This window comes from Sparus aurata, chromosome 10 (genome assembly GCF_900880675.1).
Source record: "Sparus aurata chromosome 10, fSpaAur1.1, whole genome shotgun sequence".
Lineage (NCBI taxonomy): Eukaryota > Metazoa > Chordata > Actinopteri > Spariformes > Sparidae > Sparus > Sparus aurata.
In genome coordinates this window covers 12,661,754-12,675,852 of record NC_044196.1, presented here as the reverse complement: position 1 = coordinate 12,675,852, position 14,099 = coordinate 12,661,754, and the positions used below count along the sequence as shown (strand labels likewise).

The following is a 14,099-nucleotide window of genomic DNA, read 5'->3' as shown; positions in this document are numbered from 1 at the left end:
TTAATGTAAAATATATTTTTTAGAGTCAAGAAGGTTGCAGTTTGTGATAAAACTAATGAAATATAAGACTTTGAAAATAAGTAATTATAGAGCACTCAAGTACGCCACTTTCGGTTTGCCCCATTGATCATATATATATGTGTATATATATATATATATATATATATATATATATATATATATATATATATATATGTATATACATATATCCAATCCATGCCGGAAGTCCCAAGCGGAAGTTTCTTCTTCGTGTAATGTATTGCTTATTCGGCGTCCATACCGATTAGTGGATTATGAACAGAGAACCAGAGAACAGTAAGAGAAATAGTCTTTTAATCATCATCCAACAAATGTGGTATGGTCTCTAAGATGTATAATATAAATTACAAATGCTATACATCGAAGAATTAGAGTGTCATGTGTCGTGAAGGCTGTTTATCCGCTTGACTCGATGGTCCGGGCTAACATTAGCTTAGCCAAAGAAAGTATATGCTAATGATTTGATTTCAAACTCACAATCAAAAGTGAAAGTGTCATCCAGAAGCACTTGCTGAATCAAGGGTATGTTCATCAAGTATCTTTTTGAGATAATATGCCTTTACATGTAATTTTGAATGATACTTGTGTTTTTGCATGTCTAAGGTCATATTGTAACCAGTGTTATACTGTGTTGCACTCCTTCGAGGTCTGTGGATACGTTTTAGCACAGAAAGCAAGTTACTTTCAAGAGATCCCTACTTGTAGCAGTCATTGGAGTTGTTTCACTTTTTGTACACATAGTACACATAACTGTTTAAAGTAAGGAAAAATACATTACATTTATATATACATTTGTATATACTGTATGAACACGTTATGACTGACTTCACCATTTACACCAAAATTATTACAGAATACAACAAATTGACTGTAAGCATGTCATTTTTTACAAATACAGTAACATATAGGCTGCTTCTTTGGAGAAAGAAAAATAAAGTCACCAGACTCCCTTCAAAAAACGCTTAATTATGAGTCTTGTTGCATTAGAAGGATCTGTAAACTTTGTGAAACGCTGTCTACAACACTTTCTTAACTATTTGAGCAATCTTGTTAATTTGGCAAATGTTATAGTGGTAAAAACTGTATCAACCATAATTTTAGGAATCCAAACTCAGTTATAATTCAGGTCAATCATCAGCCTCAAAGTTTAGTTTCACTTTCTAAAGCCTTTGGTCACGTGATGTTCTCCATCATACAGATTATTTTTTAATATTTGTCTTTCAGCAGAATATCTAAAATAAAAAATGTCTGAACTTGTAGATTCAATATGAGCAGATTTTATTAGAACATTTTGTTGTTTGATCATCAAAGCAGGTTGGAAGATTTAAACTTAACTTTGATAGAAATTTGACAACATTATGACTTGATCGTATATTTCTCTAATCACACATAAAATAAAACAAATAAAATATAAACAAAAGGGTCGGAGAGCTATGTAGGAGGCTTCTGTCATTTTCAAAAAACAACTTATCTTAAAGGACAAACTGAACTCACACAACATCTGCTGTGTAAAGAAAAGGAACTTAAATTATAACACATATTAATCACAGATCAAGATAATAAGTCTGGAGGGAGATGAGGAATAACATGCATCATGGAACCAGAGGAGGGCAGCAGATACACAAACACAGGTCCAAAATGAACCTGTGGTTCTCCTTCAGCATGAAGCTGCAGTCTACATGTATTGTTCTTAATGCCTGATTCAATGAGGCGAAGAAAATAACAGAAGAAAAAAATATTTTGTTGAAAACTTATACAATGAATCACAGAATCACACCTCCACATGAGAAAAATTCATTCACTTTTCTGTCTTGTGTGACTCGAGCATGTTGAACCTGTTCAAAAACCTGTTCTAGATCTAGACACGCTGCATGTTTCTGAGACAGAATGAGTCACATCTGGCCGCACCATTCGCTTCAGTTGTAAAATCTCTTCAGCTGAATTAAAACAGTAAGTCGGTTAGTTAAACTTCAGTTTTCAGTTTGTTTCTGCACCTTGACATCAACATGATCACAGTCTGGTACAAAAACTGTGAGTATTTTAACAAACCTAACACAAAAAAATAAGAAAAATGATTCTGCTTTTCACTGCGAACAAAGCCTGAAGCATCAGTTCTGTTGCCATGGTTACCTGCAGATTAATATTGTATAGAATCACAAAGCTTGTTTACAATAACTTCACCGTAGAAAACTCAGAGTGTTGGACCGAGTTACACTAAATGTTACTGTGATGGCTGAAAATGACACATTTAAAGTTTTATCTTGACAATGAAAATCAACAGCCAGAAGTAGTGTTAGTATTTTTTGTGTCACTGGTGAACATGACAGTGTAATCCACAGCAAAGTATTACAGTCAAAAGTTTCAATTATTGAAACTGAATGAAACGAGATAAAAGGAAACTCATCTGAACCTGCTGAGTTGTTGTGATGTTCACATGGAAACAATCTCCTCATAAAATCGAACAGCTTGATGTGTTAACTTGATTCAAAAGTTCCTGTAGCAAGACACTTATTTCATTTTCATGTTTTTCCTGCAGATTTTTCTTTTTCTTCTCATCCTTCTCCTCGCTCATTTCCTCTTGTTGTTTATTCAGTAAGGCCCAGATTTTATCCAGATTCCCTTTCTTCTTGGCCACACATTTCACCAGGTCGGAAATATTACCAAAATTTGTTTTCCTCATTTCTTCATTGCGGTTTGAAAGTGCCTGTAAGATGTCGTATTGTTTCTCATGCTGTCTCTTCTGGTCTGCAATATCCTCGGTGTATTTATTTTGGAATTCATTCAACTCTTCGGCTTTCTTTCTGGCTTCTTCTTCATACTTCTTCTTCAGATTCTCCAATTTTTCTAATTCCTTCTTGTGGGTCTCCACAATGTGTTTCTTCTCTTTTTCCTCTTGTTCTCTTCTGATTTGATCCTCTTCTTTTCTCTTCTTTTCATAATTTTCTCTTATTTGTTTGTATTCTTCTTGAAGCTTTCTCAGTCTTTCTTGTTCCTCCTGTCGTCTCTGTTCATCTTCTCGACCTCGTTCCTTCCACCATTCTTTTTGTTTTCTCTCCCAGTTCTCTCGCTCTTTTCTCATCTCTTCTCTGCTCTCCTCCAGTTTTTTGTAAATGTTTTCCTTTGATTCTCCCACTGATTTTATTTTTTGCTCCAAAGCTTCAACTCTCTGTTTCCACTCCTGTTTCTGACTTTCTTCCTCTTGTTTTCTCTTCCTGTCTGCTGCATCCCTCATTTCCTGTTCTTTCTTTCTCTCCTCACGCTCCCTCATAATCTTTTCCTCCATTTTCTCAAGTTGTTTCTCTCTCACTTTTCTCTCCTCTTCAATTCTTGCTCGCTCTTCTTCCACAGTGTGTTTCTTCTCTTTTTCCTCTAGTTCTCTTCTGATTTGATCCTCTTCCTTTCTCTTCTTTTCATCATTTTCTCTTATTTGTTCATATTCTTCTTGAAGCTTTCTCAGTTTTGCTAGTTCCTCCTGTCGTCTCTGTTCATCTTCTTGAAATCGTTTTTCCCACCATTCTTTTTGTTTTCTCTCCCAGTTCTCTCGCTCTTTTCTCATCTCTTCTCTGCTCTCCTCCAGTTTTTTGTAAATGTTTTCCTTTGATTCTGCCTCTGATCTTATTTTTTGCTCCAAAGCTTTAACTCTCTGTTCCCACTCCTGTTTCTGACTTTCTTCCTCTTGTTTTCTCTTCCTGTTCTCTTCTTCTCTGATTTCCCGTTCTTTCTTTCTCTCCTCACGCTCCCTCATAATCTTTTCCTCCATTTTCTCAAGTTGTTTTTCTCTCACTTTTCTCTCCCCTTCAATTCTTGCTCTCTCTTCTTCCACAATGTCTTTTTTCTCTTTTTCCTCTTGTTCTCTTATGATTTTATCCTCTTCCTTTCTCTTCTTTTCATCATTTTCTCTTATTTGTTCGTATTCTTCTTGAAGCTTTCTCAGTCTTTCTTGTTCCTCCTGTCGTCTCTGTTCATCTTCTCGACCTCGTTCCTTCCACCATTCTATTTGTTTTCTCTCCTCGTTCTCTCGCTCTTTTCTCATCTCTTCTTTGCTCTCCTCCAGGTTTTTGTAAATGTTTTCCTTTGATTCTGTCTCTGATTTTATTTTTTGCTCCAAAGCTTCAACTCTCTGTTCCCACGCCTGCTTCTGACTTTCTTCCTCTAGTTTTCTCTTCCTGCTCTCTTCTTCTCTGATTTCTTGTTCTTTCCTTTTCTCCTCACGTTCTTTCTCGATGCTTTTCTCCTTCTCCTCAAGTTGTTTTTCTCTCACCTTTCTCTCCTCTTCAATTTCTGCTCTCTGTTCTTCTAGTCTTCTTTTCATTTCATTAATTTCCTCCTCATGTTTTCTTTGAAGTTCCTCCCTCTCTCTCCTCATCTCTTCTTCTTTCTCCCTTAGGATCTTCTCCATCTCTTTCTGTATCGCTGCCTCGGCCTCTTGCAGCATCTCGTTCGTGTAGAAGCTGCCTCCATTTGTCTTCACCATGGAGTTAATCTTAGTTATCAGCTCATCGACCTGCTTACGGTTGTTTTTATCCCGGTTATTGAACACGTGATATCTTCCTCCACAGTCACGGATCAGATTCTTAAATGAATCATCACATTTGGTTTTAATGTACTCTTTAATGGACAGATCCTCATCTTCTAATGCATCTCCTCCAGTAAGCAGAATGATGGTGAACCTTTCAGAATTTGTTCCAAAGCCTTCCTGGATAAGTTTTAATGTGTCCTTCTCCTCTTGTGTAAATCTGCCCATTGATATCACCAACAGGAACACATGAGGTCCTGGAGCAAGAAGACTGATGCATTTCAGCATCTCCTTATTGACCTGTTCATGGTTCAGAGTTGTGTCGAACAGACCGGGAGTGTCGACCACATACACAGGATGACCGTTCACTTCACTTCGTTCTTTCTGACATTCTTTGGTAACTGAATATTGGTTTAATTCAGCTTTAAACACTTTTCTTCCTACGATGGTGTTTCCTGAAGCACTTTTTCCACTGCCAGTCTTCCCAATCAGCACGATCCTGAGACACGTTGGACTCTGTTCCTCAGCAGCTGCAAATAATAAGACCTGGAGTTATTTTAAACATTCACAGTTATAACATATAACATCAAGACTGGAAAGTACAAATGCTTTAGAACACAGAAAAAACATTTAAATTCAAAGTACTTACGCTTGTTTTTCTTTCTCAGACTCTCAAGTTCAGCTTGCTGCTTGATGAGCTTATCCCTTTGTGCATGTGCTAATGTTTCAGTTGTGTAGCAGGACGGTTTAATTCTTTCCACGATGTTGAACAGATCTGGGATCTGCTGCTTGTCGTTGATGTTGAGAACAAAGTATCTTCCTCCATAGCTCTGAAGGAGCTCCTGGATGTCTCTGTTCTTGCTAACAAAGTTAACAACAGCTGGAGCTGTAGGATCTGAGTCCACAGTGAACAGAATCATGGTGACGTCATTGACTCGACAGCTGAATGCGTCCTGGATGGTCTTTAACTCCAACTTGTCTTCATCGGTGAGAGGATCCACAGGTAGGACCAGGATGAAGGCGTGGACGCCCTCAGGGTAACAGAGGGAGATACACCTGAGTGATTCCTCCATCACCTCCTCCTGAGGTTTTCCACACAAAGCAGGCAGATCCACCAAAGTAACTCGACGTCCACACACCTCTCCCTGACTCTGAACACACACTGATGAGTTGGAGACTGAAGGAAACTCTGTCTGACCTAAAATGGCCTTCACTGCTGACATCTTCACTGCTCCTCTCCTCCCACAGAGAACCAGGTTTAAAGCTGGTCTGATGTGTTCAGACTTTGGTCTGATGGTCTCGTCACTGAAGGTGAGGAAGGCTTCTTTGTTTTTATGCACAATGTTCTCAGTCTTCTGCATTAATGACCTGTGGTTGTCTTCAGACAGGTTGTAGTGTCTTCCTCCACAGTCTTCAAGGAGCTGATGCAGAGTAGGATTAGTTTCCTTCCACTCATGTGTGATGATGACCATCGAGTGTTTAAAAGCCTCTGGACCAAACAGACTCAGGATGAACTTCAGTCTATCTCTGTTCTTCTGTGTGAAGTCGGAGGGCTTCACTAGCAGCAGGAGAACATTTGGTCCAGGGAGACACAGATCGACACACTTCACCATCTCTTCTTTAACTGCTTCCGCAGACAGACTGAACATGTCTGGAGTTTTTACTACACTAAGATAGTTTCCCTTCCACTCTCTACAGGCGTCCACAACTTGTTTGGAGTGTTTCGGTAAATGAAAATGTTGACTCTGTAGGATGAAGTTACCCAGCTTGGTCATTTTGTCTTCACTTTTCCCCATCAGTACAATCCTGACTGCAGGTGTTGAAACTGAAGTTGCTGAAAAAAAAGAGAGTGGAGCACATTAGGGTTGATGGCAACAGGTGAGTGTTGCCACATTCAAACACTAGGCCACAGCTGGTAGTTTGATCACCTATAGCACTAGTTATTAACCTTTCTGGGGGGCCAGCACCCCTTCATCTATTGTCCAGGCCCCTAATTTCCCTCATCAGATAATATGTTTGGTAACATGTTAAGCAGAATGTCTTCCCCGAAACTGATTTGGTTTGAAAGATGACATCCAATCATTAATGAGGTGTCAGCAGGTTTGCTTTATTCATACGCGGCAAGTTGCTCAACCACAAAGTGATTGTGATTGGCTACTTCACAAAAGTGCTCATTGCAATGCTTGTTATTGCATGCTTGTGGCTCCAAAAAACAAATAAACAAACTTAAGGCAAAACATCTCAATTGCATGTGTAGCATGAGATCTGTGTCAACTGTATTAGTCTCATGCTCAGTGTGTGAGAGTTGGCAGCCGTCACATACACATAGAAAAGTAAAGCATAGATGTTTGATTGAAGTGTAATGATAACAGCCCATGGAAGTTGGACAAATATGTCCTGTTCAGTCGGACACACCAGGGGTCCGTTTCACAAAGCAAGTTCAACAAACTGAGTCATTTTTCACTCCACTGGAATTGGAAATATTAATGCGCTCATATGGTGAGTTTGAGCACGTTTTTAGAAGAAAGTGTAACACCGCTGCAGCAGCAAAAGAGAGGGAGACAGCGTGGGAGAACATTGGTGCTCGGGTTAATGCGTAAGTTTAAATGTAGTCCTTTGCAATCACAATAATATTACAGGGGGAAACTGCTTAAGTGGTTGCCTATTAATTTATTTAATTTAGGTGCAATCCCGCGGGGGAGAAGCGCACTTGGCAGCAGCTTAAGATGAAACATAAAAACATTGTTCAAACAGGTAAGACCTCGGCATAATCTCATGGGGGCAACTCATTTTGATCATGTTTTACATTGTAAAGTAAATATTAAGTGGCTGTTTGACTGTACAGTTGTTTTATCCCCAACATAATGCTGTTTTCACACACATAAATGTCTTCTCATCTGTATCATGTTCTGTTAAATAATTAAGCCTATTTAAACTAACACAGACTTCTACTCAGCCAACAGAAAGAAAGAAAGCAGATGCCCGTAAAACGGGTGGCAGAGGAGGCAGAGGAGCTGAAAATGATAAAGATGGGTAGTACTACCCATCTTTATCATTTTCAAAAGTGTGCCTCGCCCTGAAACGGCTACTTAGCCGTTTCAGGGCGAGGCACACTTTTCTGACCGCTCGGCACACAGTTGCCTTGCTCAAGTGCTCTGCATCTCCGACGTTGTATAAAAAACTCCCATTTGCAAAAACACGCAGCGCAACACACAATATCTGCTGGGATGTGAGAGCATGACTTCGGTTGGTAATGTTGGAAATGTAAGGACGGATCAGGTTGTGTATGTAAATGATGGACTGTGATGTGAAACTGTACCGCTCAAAAAAGATAATTGTCTGGAAATGCAAGAACATCTATGCGCGGTCTGATAATCATCTCCCGACGAATATTGAATTCTCTGCGCAGTAATGCTGCACCTTCATCCATGGGATCATTATCAAAAGGACATGCCATGGTAGTGAAAATAGTCGCCACCTAATATAACTTTTAATGTAGGCCTACTGACTGATTTTTGCAATGATTTTCTCAAAAAACAGACGGCAGAACTATACTTTTGCAATGATCAATGAGAACTATACTACGCCAAAACTCGCCTGCTGACTGAATGAATGAGGAAATCAAATACCGTGTGTGGCTGAAAGAGGGCGGAGACAGAGAGAAACTCGAGGTTTGTTGAGAAAAACCTGAGGGCTGTACTGCGAAGCCAGTTTAGTGGGTTAGCGCGGTATGTTGAGTCTAAAGCCAGGCTTCCCTGTACTACAAAGGTGGCTCTCTTTTAACCCGGCTAGATCACCATGGTAACTTATGCTTAGCTCATAACCTGGTCCCGACCAGGTTATGTTCATAGAGTATGTTACCATGGTAACTGACCGAAAGTTTAAGTTACCTCTCTCTGTGAAACAGGCTAGAGTTACCCCTCTTTCTCTGGTTTGAGTTACCTCCCTTTGTGAATTGGAAAACTCAGAGTTTCCCTCATTTCAGGGTTAACAGACTCAGAGTTTTCACTAAACCTGCTTTGTGAAACGGACCCCAGGAGATCTAAACTCTACTGAGTGCACTGTTGTTGTTGTTGTTGTTGTTGTTTCAGAATGGGACTGATAGAAAACCTAATGCCTCTGGCCATGGCTACTGCGGGTATGGAGGCTGAGTAACGACTTTACTGTAGCGCGTTATTAAGTACTGTTATGGCCCACTGCATGCTACACATTCTAGATTTATTTAATTTACTTACACTGGTTGCTTGTGCTTTCCACGGGTGAAGGAGTGTGTGATGTAGAAAAATATTTTAGGACTGTTGAAAAACAGAATCATCAGTATTAATTACAGTAAATCAATTTCCCCTCTAATTGCATGATTTTCAGTTCCAGGCATACTCACAGCTGGCGAATGGATTTTTTACTGAATGCCCTGTGTCCGACAGTTGTTTCAGCCCTATGAAAAAGATAACACCATCAACTGAAAAACTCTGACTGAATGTTCAATTCTGATCAGGGATGACTTGTACTCATCACATTGTGAAAGTAGCTCTTGTACTTACCGGCAGTCCTGACAGGATCCAAGTTTATAGGGAGTCCATCTCCTTGTGTCGTGCCTTGATGATCACCAGGTAGATCAGATGTTGCAACTTGGTAACAATCATGGGTCACGTAAGGTTCTTTGCTCTCTTGCACCATTTTGTCCAGTCGGTCTAACAGCTGTTGTTGGTCAACAGGCCACGATGTGTTGGATCTACACTTTGCGATCATGTCTCTCAAAGGTGGATTCTGCATGAATCCTTCCATGGAACCTGGACTCTCCACTCTGGGTGGTGCTATCAGAACCAGTGAGTGATCAAATGATTGATCACTGAAGTTTTCAAGGATTGACTGCAGCCTCTCTTTGTTTTGCTCAGTGAAGTCTTCAGGCTGTAGAACCAGCAGGAACACATGAGGTCCAGGAGTAGAGAATCTCACACAGGTATCTACATGTTCTGCCAGTTGTTCTGAGGAGATGTTGGGATGCAGCAGATCTGGGGTGTTGATAAGAACTATATGTCTCTCTTTTACTTGTCCTCTGACTTTCAGACAGCTGTGTGGTTCTCCCTCGGTGGTGAACACAGTCTCTCCCAGTATGAAGTTCCCCACTGAACTTCTCTGAGACCAGCTGTTCCCCAGCAGAACCACCCTCAGCTCAGACACTGGAAATACAATTACTTAAATCATTGAATCAACTCTATCAACTAATATCATGTGTTAACAGATCTGTTGCACTAATACAATTTACATTAAATAGCATTTCAACACCCTTAGAGGGATCATCCATCAGAAAAAGTGAATTCTAATTAAACAAGAATCATTCTGACTCAGAGGAGATTGACTCACTGGTAGGCGGCAGAATGTCAATGCTCCCTCTGCGCTCAGGGGGTTGACGTTCATCTTTAACTACAGGATACAAAAATATACACATTATTTAATCCGTTGTCCTTCCACTAAGGCACTAACAATGGCATCATTCAAATGTGTGTAATTATTCCATACTGTTAAAAACTGTGATTTACTATCTCTCTTTTACAGGATAATTACAACTTGACCTTCTTGGTGTCAAGTTGCACAGTTTTCGATCTTAGTTTGAATCGAGATTTTTAATTGTGATTTAAGTTTTTACATTCGCCATTTGGTGTATTTACCCTCAAAATGGCAAACCCATCTCTGTCATGATTTTCAAACCAGTCAGGAAAAACTACAACAAAATTACAGTCAACTATACAAAATATACAAAAAACAAGGGGGTAACTCATTTTGATCATGTTTTACATTGTAAATATTAAGTGGCTGTTTGACTGTACAGTTGTTTTATCCCCAACATAATGCTGTTTTCACACACATAAATGTCTTCTCATCTGTATCATGTTCTGTTAAATAATTAAGCCTATTTAAACTAACACAGACTTCTACTCAGCCAACAGAAAGAAAGCAGATGCCCGTACAACGGGTGGTGGCCCTGCACCGCCACCTCTAACGGATGGCAGAGGAGCTGAAAATGATAAAGATGGGTAGTAGCGGTTTCAGGGCGAGGCACACTTTTCTGACCGCTCTGCATACAGTTGCCTTGCTCAAGTGCTCTGCATCTCCGACGTTGTATAAAAAACTCCCATTTGCAAAAAAAACGCAGCGCAACACACAATATCTGCTGGGAAGTGAGAGCATGACTTCGGTTGGTAATGTTGGAAATGTGAGGACGGATCAGGTTGTGTATGTAAATGATGGACTGTGACGTGAAACGGTACCGCTCAAAAAGATAATTGTCTGGAAATGCAAGAACATCTATGCGCGGTCTGATAATCATCTCCCGACGAATATTTAACTCTCTATGCAGTAATGCTGCACCTTCATCCACGGGATCATTATCAAAAGGACATGCCATGGAAGTGAAATTGTCACCACCTAATATAACTTCTAATGTAGGCCTACTGACTGATTTTTGCAATGATTTTCTCAAAAAACAGACGGCAGAACTATACTACGCCAAAACTCGCCTGCTGACTGAATGAATGAGGAAATCAAATACCGTGTGTGGCTGAAAGAGGGCGGAGACAGAGAGAAACTCGAGGTTTGTTGAGAAAAACCTGGTCCCGACCAGGTTAGGTTCAGAGAGTATGTTACCATGGTAACTGACCGAGAGCTTAAGTTACCTCTCTCTGTGAAACAGGCTAGAGTTATCCCTCTTTCTCTGGTTTGAGTTACCTCCCTTTGTGAAACGGAAAACTCAGAGTTTCCCTCATTTCAGGGTTAACAGACTCAGAGTTTTCACTAAACCTGCTTTGTGAAACGGAACCCAGTTGTCGGGATATGTTGTTGTTTGTTGTTAAATATTGCAGCTCTCTTCTTTCTAGTCATGACAGCTTTCTTTATGACCTTTGTACATCTCAGAAACAACAGCCTAGGTAACCCATTCGACTGTTAAACCCAACACGTTGGTAAATTATATATACACCTAATAGCAGCAGCACCAAGATCCTCCCAGTGGCACTGGCAGGTAGTGGCACTGCAGTGGAAGTCTGTGGCAGTCTGCGGCAACCTGTGGCATGTCCGTGGCATCTCTCCTTGTTTACACATTTTAATGTACAATGTTTTGCACAATTTCTCTTTGTTTTGCACTTCTAAATAGTATCTAAATTTATATTAGTATATGTTCAATAGCGAAAATGTGAATGTAAAATATTGTACATATTGTACTATTCTTATTAGTGGTGCTGTGCTCCGCAGCCCACTATTGACCCCTCTATAGCAATATAGCTACTTAAGGGGACCCTGTAAGTCAAGGAAAACTGCGAAAAAAAATTCCCATTTAGAATGAATGTATTTGAGGTGTCTTCAACTTTTTTCCTACGATGTGTAGGTTTTGAACAGTGACCCTTTAATGATCGTGAGTGATTTGGGAAAAATCTGAGTTTTCAATGATTGTGTGTGGCGGAATGTTCAAGCCAGCACAGTGGGTGAGCAGGGGAGACTCAACAAAACTCTCAGAAATTTTCACTTTACATGATGCTCCCAGCCACAAATTTCAGTCCACAACAGTGATATTGTCCAAAGTTGTAGCCACACTTGTCTTCTTTCTCACTATGTGTCTACTTTATCGGTAGGATTTCCATTTTTTTAATTATCTGCCTCTAACCGATAAGAGTAGCTCTCAACTCCTCCATTCACTCCAATGTAAATCGGGAAGAGGATTTTCAGAAAAAAGCAGAAACTGCCCCCCCCCCCCCTTTTTTTTTTACTCGCTCCAAATACCACATTTTTGAAACTAGAACCACAAAAAATGATCACTGTGTTCTTTGAGGCCTTGTCACTTGTTGGTTTTGCCGACATCATGTTTGGTTTTTGAATGAATAACAGTAGTTTGACGTCCCCAAATTGGCCATCCAAGCAGCTGTGAGTGTCAGTTAAGAACAGGTGTGCAGGTCCAGCGAGGGAGCAGAGAGGGGAGGGGCTTTTCTCTCTCTCTCTCTCTCTCTCTCTCCATAATAAAACTTTTGGCACTTAATTTCTATTTCACTTTTGAGCGCACCCAGACCAATTATACATTAAAACGTGCGTCTCGGTCACATGCTTGATGTGCTTCTACTTTTCCTCATAGACATGAGTTTTTCTCGAAAACAAAAAACAAAACCTTTTCCCATTGAAAGTGAATGAGACTTTCGTCGCCAATAATTCACCAAAGAAAAGGAAGAGGATGAGGGGAAGAGATGAATTTTCTGTAAAAAACCTGTATTTAGTTCTGTATTGAAATTATTGAAATTACTTTCTTTTTCAAAAATCGACATCTCTGGCATACTTTGACCCAGACACACCATTCAAACTTTAAAATTTAGATACAAGTCCAAATTATCAACGTGGGGTTCAACTTTTTATATATATATATATATATATATATATATTACATATTTTCAGATATTTTACATTTATATTATTCTTGCATTTCTGAACTGCTGAGCAGGTGCATGCCACAGACTGCAACTGCGGTGCCACTACCTGCCAATGCCACTGGGAGGATCTCGCTGTCTCTCCCTAATAGTGGTTCTTTACTACATTACACTCCTGTCAAGCAGGCTTTTCACTTCATAAAGTTCCTGGCATCTGCATTTGCTGTTATAATAATATGTTCTCACAACTTGACTCACAGTTAGGACGGACATGTACAGGGCTCCTGCTGCGCCTCTGGGCACCTGAATCATGATCTATAAAAACACAAAAAACACAGATGAAGCCCACTTATTCCTGTAGACTGAAAAGGAATATTGTGTTAACATGCATGACAGAAACAGTGGTGGGCTTTACTTTGCCATGGCAGCTGCCAATAGATCCACAAAACTTTGTTTTAATGTGTTTTGTGGCTTTTTAAGCAGGCATAACTTGTAACCGATATGAACTCATCATCGATTAAAAAGGAACTATGAGTATAAATGAACACAGAAATCTGATCAATCAAACCACCTTAGAATGTGATTTGAGACACATTATAGCCAGTTGTTGAAAAGGAGTGAATATGGGACGCTGTTTAGCTCAGTTGGTAGAGCAGCATCCCATGTACAGAGATTTTGTCCTCACTGCAGCGGACCTGGGTCGAGTCCCAGCCTCGGGCCCTTTGCTGCATGTCACTCCCCCTTCCTCCTCTCAACCTGTTTCCTGTCAAATCTTCATTCGATCCATCAGTAAAGCCAAAAGGCCAAAAATATACACTTAAAAAAAAGAAAAGGTGTCAATATATCCAGCACTCTAAGCCCGTAATCTTTACTCCTTCAGCACAGTAACTTACTGTAACTATGTCAGTGAGGCATCTGCAGGAAAACACAAACAACTTGCTCCACAGATTTAAAAGAATATGATTAAATAAAAGATGTAATGATCGTATCAGATCCCTGATCAGTGCAACAGTGTAATACAGTTTTTCTCAATTATTTACACTATCACAATTCCTAAAACACACTTTTTCCAAAACACTACACACAATTCTCTGCATTTGGCACAATTTTCATGAAGAAAATCTTTTGTTTTCACAAGG

The 14,099-nt window shown here is 39.8% G+C and overlaps 2 protein-coding genes across 2 annotated transcripts; both read right to left on the bottom strand.

Moving 5' to 3' along the window:
* Window positions 1-1,590: 1,590 nt before the first annotated feature.
* LOC115589367 (GTPase IMAP family member 8-like) lies at window positions 1,591-8,946 on the bottom strand (the record flags this gene model as incomplete). Its single annotated transcript, XM_030430209.1, has 5 exons — window positions 1,591-1,604; window positions 4,252-5,085; window positions 5,205-6,389; window positions 8,791-8,850; window positions 8,937-8,946. Coding segments are annotated over 5 exons (2,103 nt in total), but the record flags the coding sequence as incomplete, so codon positions are not given.
* Window positions 8,947-9,046: 100 nt separating this feature from the next.
* On the bottom strand, window positions 9,047-13,262 carry LOC115589171 (GTPase IMAP family member 2-like). The gene is made up of 3 exons (XM_030429912.1): window positions 13,219-13,262; window positions 9,920-9,979; window positions 9,047-9,735 (listed from the first exon to the last, which is right to left on the bottom strand). Coding segments are annotated over exons 2-3 (690 nt in total). The 5' UTR covers window positions 9,921-9,979; window positions 13,219-13,262.
* Between the last annotated feature and the right edge of the window lie 837 nt (window positions 13,263-14,099).